Source organism: Anabrus simplex, chromosome 3 (assembly GCF_040414725.1).
Source record: "Anabrus simplex isolate iqAnaSimp1 chromosome 3, ASM4041472v1, whole genome shotgun sequence".
NCBI lineage: Eukaryota > Metazoa > Arthropoda > Insecta > Orthoptera > Tettigoniidae > Anabrus > Anabrus simplex.
The window spans coordinates 84,828,130-84,841,859 of NC_090267.1; the positions used below are offsets into that span (position 1 = coordinate 84,828,130).

The 13,730-nt window shown below is 37.1% G+C and overlaps 1 protein-coding gene across 1 annotated transcript in view; it reads left to right on the forward strand.

Moving 5' to 3' along the window:
• Positions 1 to 13,730, forward strand: part of LOC136866665 (transforming growth factor beta receptor type 3) — a 310,806-nt gene that overhangs the window by 81,572 nt on the left and 215,504 nt on the right. The window contains exons 7-8 of the mRNA XM_068227001.1: positions 480 to 666; positions 4,105 to 4,218. Coding sequence (XP_068083102.1) covers positions 480 to 666; positions 4,105 to 4,218 — 301 coding nt within the window. The remainder of the gene's footprint in view (positions 1 to 479; positions 667 to 4,104; positions 4,219 to 13,730) is intronic.

The following is a 13,730-nucleotide window of genomic DNA, read 5'->3' on the forward strand; positions in this document are numbered from 1 at the left end:
TTTCTTTGGTCTGGTCAGCCTGAGAAGCATCACTCACAACTTCCTTGATTTTCTCCATGTCCTCCCATGTCAGTGGGCCTGGGTTCATTTTGTCGCCTCTGATGACTAATAGAGTAGCCACTATAGCAGCTGCCATTACAGTTCTGTCAGTCCTATCCCTTTATTAATGCCTAATTTGCACTCCGTCTCGATCCACTTAACCCGGCTGTGCCATCGCCCTATCACACTCCTATACTGCTGCGCTGTTACGCCCATACTGCTTTACCTACACCTCCAGATCATTACCACGCATGTCTGCTCCCTAGCTTAGCTCAGCAAAGACTGTCAAAGTGTTTGTAAGTCACATTGACGTGAGTGCTACCAAAGTATTTGCAGAAAAAGAAAATTTCTGAAGTTGTAGACTCCTTGTTATTCACCAAGAGCAAATTTCTCATTTCTCCTCTGTATGATACTTAACATGTGAATGTCTTTTCTTACAGAGCGATCATGAAGACCAAGTTGAGAACTCTAACTCACCACATCTGGAAGTTCGTTCAATTTCACTGCCAGACTCGTGGGATGCACTACTACTCTCTGTTATGACAGAATTTGGTCCTCCTGTTCTGTATGCTAAAACAGGGCGAGCCTCCACATTACGTCTTCTGATTGGAAGCAAAAGTAAAGCTGGTGAGTAAATGAGGAAATTGTTGTTGGTTATTTTTCATTAGAATGTTATAGCATCCATTTGAGTACTGACTCACTGTTTTGAAAATTATTCTTTAGTAGACATTTGATGTGTGATGCTGTGGTTTCTCAGCATCATATTTTATCATTTATAAATACATGAGTACATGAGCTGTCATTGAAGGGGCTAGTCCACGTAGCCTTCTTAGGCTTAGACATGATACTTGACTGCCTTCTCATGAACTGACCCTGTGCTCCAGTCACATTGCATTTCCGAAATGAACACCTATTGAATGCAGCTTCAGTATTATCTCTTCAAGAGCATTGTACAATGCCCAGCTATAATGTTATCTCCTTGCCTCATCTGAGTTGGCATTCATTGGGGACTGACTCTCCAGTGGTAGTAGGTTTGTGAGGCCTAGCAAATCTTTCATTTTTCATTCTCTTAGAGTCCGTTTCTCTCATTTTCTTCTCTGATTAGTATCAAGTGTTCTATATTTCCCCTTAATACATTCATAACCACTTCCACCCATAGTGTGCAGCTATTTTAACAGTGCAGTGTCGAAGTAGAACGATATTGCCCCCTATTTACCCGCTCAGCTCGGCGAGCATATGAGATATCCCAAGGTGGACCGTTTGTTTGCTTGCTGTACCAAGTTTAGACGCATTTAAAGGACAATGGTTGACGACAATACAAAAAAAAAAATTAAAAAAAGGCTTGACATTTATTTTGAGATATGCACATATAATAAAGTTTGACAAAAATAATCTCTTGCTGGACGTTGTTTTAGAAACTCACACATTTTTACAATACATAAATAAATTCCATTGCTGGATTGATGTCATAATCTGGACTACTCTGTAAAAGAATAAATAAGAAGAATTAGCCTTTCTCCTTGGCTATGCAAAAGATGAAATAAATGGATGAACTCCGCCCTAATAACATCCAGAAATAATCTGTGATATCTTAAAGCTTAATAGCAGCTGTATTATTTTCAACAGGAACAAAAAATTGTTAACCGTCCACTTAACGTGTGTGGTTGATGACCATGTTCTCCTAAACGTAATCTGTACAGTATTTTACATTTAAACTCTCGACTCTCATCTCAAATGAGGATAGTTTCTTGCTAATACAAGTTCTGATTATTCATTAGCAAATATGAATCGTAAATATCTTTAGGGAATTATTCTGTGAATGTTGAGAGTTGGTTACTGCATTGCAAAAATTTGATAAATGTTAGTTACATTTAGCATTGCAGTACCTCACATACATTAAATTTCTTCCTTTGCTTCTACTTGCTGATTCAGAAAATTTATCGATCTTATTCAAATCACTCAAAATCATGTTAACAATGGATTAAATTTGTCACTAATCTTTGCTTTCAGAATTAAACAACACTCCACAATAAATGAACAAGAACACAAACAACGCTGGAATAATCTGTTCCACCGTGATGAACATATGGTCAGATTAAGAACCACATTTCAAAATAAATAGCACTGAAAAATATTGCTAACTACAATCACATTCATTCCATGCACAGAGGATACTCGAAATTTATGTACAGATTTATCTTTGAATCCTAGGCTTTATTTTTCTTGATGATTATTATGGGAAAGAAGGTTGAATTTTGTTGACTGATGACCTTCTATTAAATTCTATACACACATCTGACGTGACTTCTGCGTGAACAAGAATTATCACTTAATTGAACATTGCTCTAATATTACAACGGCGATATATTCAAAATTACTCAGAAGACTGGGTAGAAACAATAACTATGCATATCACATGGGTTAACATTGACTACACTGTAACATGTGGTCATTTAGTGTCCATAAATAATTACTTTTATTCCTAATGTTGAAATACATTTCAACACGTGCTTCATTTTAATCAGAATGCATTGCAACCCATTACTAATACTTCCAAAATTCATATAATTGCCCGCAGGCTTACCATTTTCCAGGTAAATCTAACTATAGTTGAGCACATCTTCACATATCCCACATGAACAACTCTAACTCAATTTATCACTCACGACCATTATATTTCCATTTAACCCGATTTTAAGTTACTATTGTTATTATTATTATTATTATTATTGATTTTTAAGTCTACCATCGACGTCTGAATTAAATCTTTCTAAAAGATGACACACACTGCAATATTGTAAGGTAATGCAATGAATGAGATACAACCTAAAATTTATCCCACAATGTTTCATAAAACTTAATTTTATTATTAAAGCCTTATTTTTATGAATTGCACTGAGATAGCAATATTCTTAGAAGACAAACTACTGTACATCTAGGCTAATAGAATCCAATACACACATGTTCACTCTCAATGCTACCTGCACCTGGTTAAGAATTAAATACGAAAATATCACAAATCTACTAAAAACTAATAGAAATACTACTTTAATGAAGAAGATAGTTAAATTTTCTAAATAGATGGACAGATAAAATTACAAAATTGTTCTTAAATTTTGCCGATGAAACTCGATTCCCGGTTACGGTCTGCTAGCCACCTTGAAGGTCCCTCATGTTCTGCCTTCGACGCTGGCAACGCTTACATGTTTAGTGCCACATGTTTGAAGTAGATGTCGAATCCCACGTTGAGTGGATTAGTCCTCTTGAATTAGCAGATGACATCGAAGAACTGGTGTTGTAGTAGTTATCCTGGGTTTGTAGAGCTCTTCTCTGCACGAAGTTAGTATGAGCTGAAACTGACAACTAAAATTACTAAGTGTCTGTGCCAGACTAGAATGAATATTGCAAGTGCACACGAAACTTAACTTGGCTCTCGGTGAAGTTCTCGAAAAATAAGGGGAGGTTTAGGTAGTGTCACAGAGTTAAATATCCACGCAGTTGGAGGTGTGGCTGTTGGAAAAATTACTATTGGTGTTTGTACTACGTAATTGCTTCTCGTAATTGGTGCACTTGTTTCTAGAATGTTTCACGTCATGCAAACTCCGTAGACACAGTTTAGCCTTGAACTGGGCCAGCATATCATGTGATCACCCACACACTCTCTCGAGGAGGGTGAAAATAAAAGTAGAATAAAAAGACTTCGGCTCTCCGTACACCTGGCTGAATGAGATGAGTTTGTCACCACAAATAACTTGAAAACAACCCATATCGTAATAAAGACACCGGCTATTAACAGACACAAAATTATTTACGCGGAATGCACAAAATTGACGGGGACATCATGATGGAGGATACGGGCACTTTCATTGAGGAGATCCATGTGACAACTGAGTTCAGGAGAAATTCTCGGTGGAAAAGATGATGGATGGGAGATTTACAGTACTGTCTTGTTTGCTTTCATGCTACCTATGTAACAAAGACATTTTTTTCAACTCTGTATTTCTCAAATTAAAGGAAATTACTACCTCTACCATTCATGTTTCATTATTGCTTGTTTGTCATCAGGGTTGCGGAATGGTGCTGAAGAACAGGGTGCAGATGCAGAGGATAGTCATGAATTGATGCAGCAGCAGCCAAATTATGCTGGAGCTGCACTTGTTAGTGGGTTCGCTGCACAAGGTATGTATTTATGTTAAACTGTTATTCTCTCAGGAATTTGTATGTTCATCTTTTTTAAACTGTTGGGTTCTTGGCTGCTAAGGTCTGTAATTAGTCCATCTATTTTGTTTCTTACCATATTGTTCCTCATTGAGAAATATTTCAAATTTAATACTGTGGCAAGCTATTAGGGTCCTTAAAACTAACAATCACTACTCAGAGAGTTAGCATGTTTTACTGTCCACTAATTTTATTCAACTACTATTTACACTTATTTACGAATTCACTTGATACACAAGTCCTCTTGAGCCATATATGAAAATATCATAAATGGATAAAATGGTGAGAGAAACGAATGATGTAAACTGAAATTTGTTAACTCGTTAGGAATAAAGGCTGGAGTAAACGATACCGGGCGAGTTGGCCATGCAGTTAGGGGTGCACAGTTGTGAGCTTGCATCAAGGAGATAGTGGGTTCAAACTCCACTGTCGGCAGGCCTGAAAATGGTTTTCCGTAGTTTCCCATTTTCACATCAGGCAAATACTGGAGCTGTACCTTAATTAAGGCCACGGTCGCTTCCTTTCCACTCCTAGGCCTTTCCTATCCCATCATCACCATAAGACTTATCTGTGTCGGTGCGACGTAAAAAAAAAAAAAAAAAAAAAAAAGAAGAGGAGTAAACGATCGCTTTATTTTAATACTGTATACTGAAATTAAGTAAGAATGTGATACACCTCAAGATCTGGCAGAGTGCATCACTGATTTCAAAGGTTAGTTTATATTTTCTTATGTCTGGTTAATTTTCTGAAAGGCTATTCCCATGTCAATTTATAAAGAGGTTATAATTTGTCATAATACATATACGAGTAAGGTGGGTTAGGTGATGCTGTTTGAATAAGAAAACTGAAATGTTTGCCACAGAATGAGATCAATCACCTTTGGTATAGTTTTCTTGATATGTGCATTAGCGAGCTCTTTTGTCGACATTCAAAAGCGATGTCGGAGTCAATTAATAATACCCGTTGACTCTTGATTGATGATCTGTAAAGAAAATTCAAAATGAATTGGAACATGTTTTCCTAATAAATGCGTGGCCAATAGCAGTTGTTAACTCGTTAGAAATAAAGGCTGAAATATACAATCACTTAATTTTAATGCTATATACTGAAATTAAGTAAGAATGTGATATACCTCAAGATATGGCAGATTGCATCACTGATTTCGGAGGTTAGTTTATATTTTCTCATGTCTGATGAAATTTTGGAAAGACTGTTCCCATGTAAATTTACAGTAAAACCTTGTTAATTTGAAGTCGTCGGGATGCAGAAATCTCACTTGGAATTACGTGATTTTGAATTAACCGCCAATTTAAAATTTAGAAATGCCAATGCCAGCTCTTGCGGCACCATGAAGTGTTCTAAGACCCATTAATGCATGCAGTCACCTTGATTTTCAGTTTAAACCTTTCAAATGTCGGGGGGGGGGAGGAAATTCCAAAATGTATCCAACAAGGTGCATTTACAGTATTCAAATAATGCACTTGGATAGCTCACTGGCAAATATAACCTCATGCAACGAAAGGGAAAAAACATGATTTAAAGACGAGGAGAAATCTATAGGTGGCTTATCGAGCTTCCCTATCATGAGGGGATGAAGTCTCTTGCTTCCGTCTGCATTGCAACACAGTACAGTAACACTGTCTTTGTACGATTTCCCCCCATGGCACTTCTCTCATAATTCAAGAATGCCAACCCTTGCCGCCTTGCAAAGTATTCTAAAGACCCATTAATCCATGCAGTCATCTTGATTCTCAGTTTAAACCCTTCATGTGCCACGGAAAACTTTATTTTCAATATATATCCAAGAAGGTACATTTACATTATTCAGATAATGCACTTGGATAAATCACTAGCAAACATTACCTCATTCAACGGAGGGGAAAAAAAAAAAAAAAACCACGATTCAAAGACTAGGATAAATTTTGCTTGCTCCCCTGAGCAAATGTTTTATTTTTTGGATTACTGTACTGTTTGCAGTTATAGATGTCTTGCACATGCATGGAAAGTTTCTGACACCCTTTAAACATCGTGGCTTATTGAACTTTCCTATGATGAGGGAAGGAAGTCTCTCACTTCCGTGTGCACTGCAATACAGTACAGTAACCTCCTCCACCCTTGTACGATTTTCCGGCTGGCACTTCTCTCTTTTAAAACCATAAGTCAGTTTGGGTTCGGCATTAAAAAAACCCAATATTGTTGACAATATTGTTCGGTGTATATGAATTTCTTATATAAGCAACTGTCGCCAATTGTTGGCCTCGTCAATGTTAGTGGATTCTGCTTCTCTGCACACTGCCTGCTACGTGATATTGTGGCATTCCTTAAAACGCTGAATGCAAAAGAATTACAATTTCACTCTAACTTCGTAAATAGCACACTGTAGACACACCAAAGTGAGTGAAAGTGCAGAAAGCTAACCCAGCACGTTCCATAAGATGCATTCTTTCATGACGCTGAGAAATTTTGAATTTAAATTACTGTGTAAAATACTATTTTCTTAAAATGTAAAGGCAGTTTAGAATTAAAAGTCTGAATTTCGGTAATTGGATCGTCATTGTTCTTCAAATTACGAATTATCCATACTTCGAATTAAATAATTTAAATAACATGCAAAACTGTACCTCATGTTTCTGGGAACAAGAGCTTCAAATTAGGCGGGATTTTGAATTAATCGATCTAGTATTATCGAGGTACTACTGTATATTGACAAGGTAGTAATTTCTCTACTGGCACTTGAAATATGTTTTCATAATGCCTAAGTTAGATTAGGTGATGTTGTTTGAATACGGAAACGGAAACATTTGACTCCGGAGTGATACTACAATCATAGCGTATCGAAGAGGAAGTGCGACATCTTCAGGAGTTACCGTGGACCGCTGCACAGATGGCACTGCCATCCACAGTGATGACCGAGCGCGAGGATAACAGAGGCATTATCGGGACTACTACTTCAAAATCTACTAAGAAACTCAAACATGCAACTTACGTTTGAAAATGATTTCATCTGCTGGACACTTTGGATTATTTCCTGGATGATTTTGCTACCTTCGAAGTAACCAGCTCCCTTCTTATCTCCTTTGTGCAGAAGAAGAATCGACATTTCAAGTTGTGAAATATGAGTTTTGGTAGCAAACACACCAGTTGATCTTCACAGCATGACTTCACTTTAATAACATCTAATTTATCGAAGCACTTGAAGAAAGTATCACCCCATAAACTATCCATACACGATAGCTTTTCTGCAACAACATTTTCCACTCGCAACAACGCATTATAAGCACTTTCCGGCGCATACGTGAGATGTGGCTCTTTGCATTGAGCCGTAATCTTTAATTCGTGTTAGGGAAGCAGGCACATTATCAGTCGGTTTGCCAAAAAGGAAAGGATGACATAAGTCACACTGAATCACTTTTGAAATATTCCGCACTGTGTATTCGGCTAAATGATACACTAAGTACTCTTTGCTACAATTCTGTCCACTTAACTCAGGTAAACTGTTTTCCCAGTCTGGTATTTGAATGTCATTTTCGATGTTCACAATTTTTTCCCTGATTTCATCTACAGCTTGTCTCTTCACTGCACGATTTTTACTTTCAATTTCTCTTGCAAGAATGCGCATTTGATTAACAAGAGACGTCAATGGGGATTCAGCTCTGTACTCACAGTTTCCGCCAGACGATAAGGCAAGTTTATTCGGTACGTAAATAGACTGCAACATCTGTAAATGTAGAAAGTCAATAGTGAACGGATGATCGTCAGTGATCACAGGATACCAAAATTATGTTCTAGGAGATCTTGATTAAATTTTCCTGTCAAAACGTAGCTATAATTGTGTTCCCACAAAAATTCAGACACTTCTAAGGTACTTTCCTTGGTAACTCTTAATGACTCCAGTGTCCTTTGTGAAGCAAATGAATTTTGAGTATCTCTGAGAACATTCTGCCATTTAATTAAAATTTCATGTGCCTGTGATCCTTTATACAGTGCTTGAGTGGGAATAGCCAAATTTAATGTGTCAGTCAGACAGTTTAAATCGCTTGTGAAAAATTTCCGTTTGTTTACTGTCTTGTAAACCCTGTGTTTTAATACCCCGATAGAATGCTATACCATTAGCAACTGATCTACTGAATAGTTGAAATGCCAGTCTTACATTCATTCGCCGAGATGAATTAGGATCCAAGTGAATGAATAATCAACAATATTGCCATTATAATTAACCTGATTTCTTACACATGTAAATATATGTGGCGCATCTGAAAATGCCCTTCATTTTCTGTTGGAGTCAGCTGGATTGGAAATATAACACTTCAGATTCTTTATGTTACTAAATATTCCTAAGCATTTCTACAACTTTTTATGAGACTGGCTACCATTCGATGTGAAACCAATGATTCGGACACCTACTTGCTCTAATTGTTTTATGACTTGAATGAGAATGTTTGCAATTATATCACCAGGGTTGGCATTCTGGCTAGCATATATCGCTATGGGTTGTATCCAGTTATATAGAAAAGGAACAAACATAAACACTAGAGCATGATTTGCCAACTGGCCGTTTGCTTTGATCTTCAGTAAATTTCCCCAAATCAGCAAAACCATTCACTTGCAATGATTCTGAGTTAAAGCGAATTTCTTCTTGTAACTTTACCTCGTCAAATATCAACATCCCTAAGCATTCATGTTCCTCCTTTCCATTAAAAAAATTTGCTATGGCAGCGGTAGCATGCTCATTTATGCCGTACGAACATTTTAGGCCCTTCACCAAATTTCTCAAGTGGGATTCAGAAGGCAAAGGCAGCAAGTCATGATTTAAACAGTGCCGATAACCCTTGGGAGACTTTATTTTTAAAAGAAGTGCATCAAGAAGAAATTCATCACTATATCTCATTCCTTTTTTACTTTTTGCTTGACATTTCTTTAACATTGTATCGACTATAATTTTCTTTTTTTTGCTGAGAGAACCGAATTGTTTTTTACTGAGTGAAATTTCTCTTTGATTTTATATCATAAATGTATTTTTCAAGCAAATGTATCTTAGCTTTAGCGACATTGAGTTGATTCTGCGTTCTAATGAAATTACGTTTCTGATTCTTCAAATCTCCTCTTTAATAGCGCAATTGTTTTCCTAGCATCTGCAACATTAGACCTATCCTCAACTGCTGAGCATACAGGTTGATCACTATCACTCATATTTATGATCTGTTCAGGGCTTTTGTTAGAGAAATCTCTTCATGTGGATTGCCTATTCATGGGGGAGTTGCGTTTCTTAACTGCTTAGAAATATACTAGGGTAGATTAGGAAGTATGTGAGGAAATGCTTCTGGTTTTAATTTCCAGCACTGTCTTGGTATCTCTACTCTTTCACCATTCACCGTAAACGAGTCTACTTTTACTGGAAAGTCATCGTAAAAATGAATGTCGCACACGAAACACTTATGAGTTAATTTTCGGTCTTTTCTATGGATAGCCTTCTCCCATTTCAGTAAAACACCACTCTCTTTAGGGGGCCGAGAGAAATGCCTACCTGAAGATGATCGGTCATATCCAGATCAGCAGCCGGGTACAAAACACGAGGGCACGATGTGTTAGTTTTCTCCCGCGCTGATATACTTTGCCTCATAGCACAATAGCGACAAAGACCGAGGTACTTAAAACATAACACTTCTCACACCACTCAATCGTGAATACACTAATAATGCAAACTGTCGAAACATCTCTGACAGCGACAATAATGAGCAAGAAAAATTACTACAACTGAAGGCGAATATAACGCGGGCTAATGGCCAAGGGTCTCTGTTGACATCACAATCGCCTTTGCTGCCACCAAGCTGGTGTCCCACCAACCTCTCGAGCTCTCTTACAAGCGAACGGAGATGATGTCGCACTTCCTCTTCGATACGCTATGCTACAATTTTTCGGAATGAAAGTGAACATGTGCGTTCACATAGGATCGGAATTCAAAAAAATAACTAACAAGTAAGCCGTAGTGTGGATATCATCTGTGAAAATGCAAGTTTTCAACAAACTGATTGCCATATCATTACCAATTTTAATCTCTGTGGGTTTTTCTGATCTTTCCAAAAAATCGGATGTAATGACAATCCGCTGTAGCAAGTAAATTTTTCGCCATTGTGAATTCTCGCTATAACAGAGTTCTACTGTGTTTGGGATGTATATTCTCCCAGGATGGTAGGACAATAAGTGAAACTGATGCAAAGTGAAGCAGAGCTAATGAACTCACAGTTGCTATCAATGTTATTTTGTAAGAAAGAAGAGAGTTCTTGGAGTTCTTTACATTGGTCTATTTTCAGACAATTTGCTGTATGAGAGTGAAAATTGGATTGACTCGGGGTGTTTTATTCATCAGCTAGAAGTAAGAGACATGAAAGTGCTGAGAATGATTGCTGTTACAAATGAATGGGAACAATGATAGGACGGTGCTTGTAATGAGATAAAGGCTAAGGGCCAATTCCAGAAATGGTATTTAGGAATCTGTCTAGTTAAACAATGCCTAACTATGGCTGCTGTATTTCAAAGACGTAATTTATCACTTAGGGATTACAAGTGAAATTTTAGGAGTGAATCGCAATCACAGGTTTTGCACCATGTATCACGTAGACACTGTTTAAAGCTTATGTTTAACAAGCAGAATTTAAACAAGGGAGTAATTATTTTGATATTCTGATGTTTAAGAAAGGAAGCGATTGAAAGTGTGATAAGAGCAGAGGTATTATACTTCTGTCTTATGGTTTAAAGATTATGGAAAATATTATCGAAGCTAGGCTCCGAACCTTATTACAACCTATCTTAGAGGAAGAACAACATGGGGGTTAGACCTCTCAGGAACACTTTATATCTGATCTTTGCCTTAGGGATGCTCTTTGGAGAAGTATTGGGAAGAGGTAAAAGACCTATTTGTGGTTTGGAGAAGCCTAGAAAAACTAGTCATACCAGAATACCTTATTGGCAAGTTGAAGATGTTATACATTAAGTGCAACAGTTGCATCAGAATTGGTGATGGCTGTTCAGGATTGTTCGAGACAACTCGGGGAGTACAACAGTGGAGTGCTCTTTCACCTTGATGTATCCACAAAGATGCACACAAAATGCTGTCAGTTGATAGACTTATTTATTTCATATTAACTTCACGTAAACTTACACATAACTTAATCACTGCTGTTACAAGCAAAATATACACATCAACAACCCGCCATTTTAACAATGCCCATCACTAAGCACAGCCACATGGAAATCGCAACCTTAAAACACAGTTGAAACAGTAGACTGCTGACAACATATCGGTTCAACACAACACGTGGTCACAAGTATACTCCTGTTAAACCATAACGCCAACTAAATGGTAACTAACTCTACCATCAAGACCATGTCTTTATATATGTTCCTGGCCAGGCTTCTAGAAAGATACATTTTCTCGTAAATTCTAGAGTGCTTAAGGCCCAGATATAATGTACAGAATTTTCTACAGAGTTCTCGCCTACCCAGTACCATTCTGGATGTTACAATGTGTTTCACAATTCGGTAGTGGATTACAAATCATTAATACAGGTAATAATAAATTATATAATATTAATTACAGGTTCTTACATTAACTAAACTCATATAAATATCTATATATGGCAAATGTTTCATGACATAACCTCACAAATATTGTAATTGTAAACTAATAATGATACTAATAAGTGGATGTACATCACAAGTAGTAGTAATAATAATAATAATAATAATAATAATAATAATAATAATAATAATAATAATAATAATAATAATAATTCGAGTTCCATACCTGCATTATTTACCCATGGGTGAGAGAATATTGTTTTTAAGTTATATCGTTTTATCACACTTGCATCAACCTCTACTGTTTGTGGCATCTTAGATGCCCTAATGAAGGACTTGAAGAAAGAACTAAATGGAGAGAATTTATTGCCTTGGTGTTCATGATGATGTTGCTATTTGGGAGGGGGGCAGAAAAGGAGGTAAATACCAGAAACCTACATGGACAGATAACGCTGGCGAGAGCTCGTTCAACACTACCTTACTCGGCAAGCTGGAATGGTTACATCATGATGATGATGAGAACTTTGTTTAACCTCAAATTTTGGAGTGAATCACAATCAGAGGTTAACAGCCCCAGTATTTGCCTGGTGTAAAAGTGGGGAAACTATGGAAGACAATACCCTGGGCTGCCAGTGATATGGTTATTGAACCTACATTCTCCAGAATAAAGTCTACATCTATACGGCCTGTACAACTCGTTCCGTTACAGAGCAATATAGTTTCATCTTCCCTTCATCAATGCTATTTAGATTACACTCACCGTAACTACAACACGATAATAATGGCGTGCGGCCTCCGGAAAGGCCTGTTGCAGGTCTTTCAAGTTGATGCCTTATAGGCGACCTGCACGTCTGTGAAGATGGGGGACCTTATGATGAATTCTTATGATGAGGACTGCACACACACACCCACACTCACCCAGCCACACGAGCCATTGGAATTAACCAGTGAAGCTTAAAATCACTGACCTGGCTGGGAATTGAACCTGGGACCTCGTGGACCAAAGGCCAAGCACGCTAACCATTTAGACATGAAGCCAAGCAATACTATAACCAAAGCTACACTTCCTCTTATGGTGGTGTGTTGCTTTACTCTTGATGATAATATGAAATTTCATTTTCACAGAAAGCAATGTTCTTATCTATGGGCAAGTCATGCTCATGTTTATTGTAGCCATATTTGTGCCATATTTTAAGAAAAGCCTAGGAAAACAACAGATAGGGAATCTGCCACCTGGGCGACTGCCCTAAATGCAGATCAGTATTGATTGATTGATGTGTAAGACAGACAATAGTTGACTAACATTTGGCATGCACACTGATGAATTTCATTGTTTGCGAAAAGCAAAGAGTATCATGGAAGATACTTCTATTTCCATTTTCAAAGCAGTATTGAAACTGAAATGATGTCTGGCTAAACAGTGGCTGAATATTGTTTATGCACTGATGGAACGTTGTGCATAACTTGGATGTTAGTTAGGGAGACACTGTCTAAGGCTAAAAATTAGTCATCGTTTGTGCAATCGGCTCTCAGTTAGAAATAAATTCAATGAATGAAGGTGTATGCATAATGTAGCTTCTGTGATGGGATTGTGAGTTTACCTAGGAGAATAATAATAATAATAATAATAATAATAATAATAATAATAATAATAATAATAATAATAATAATAATAATAATAATAATAATAATAATAATAATGGACTCAGCCATAGAGGGTAAGAGAAGTAGAGGTAGACTCAGTTTTTAATGATTTAAAGATGTGTGGAACTAAATGAGTTGCAAATAGAGGATAGTTAAATCATGGAGGCTTGCTGACTGAAATCTGAAAGGCATAACAGACTATAACAAAGATGTATGTATATATGTAATGTATGTATGTATGTATGTATGTA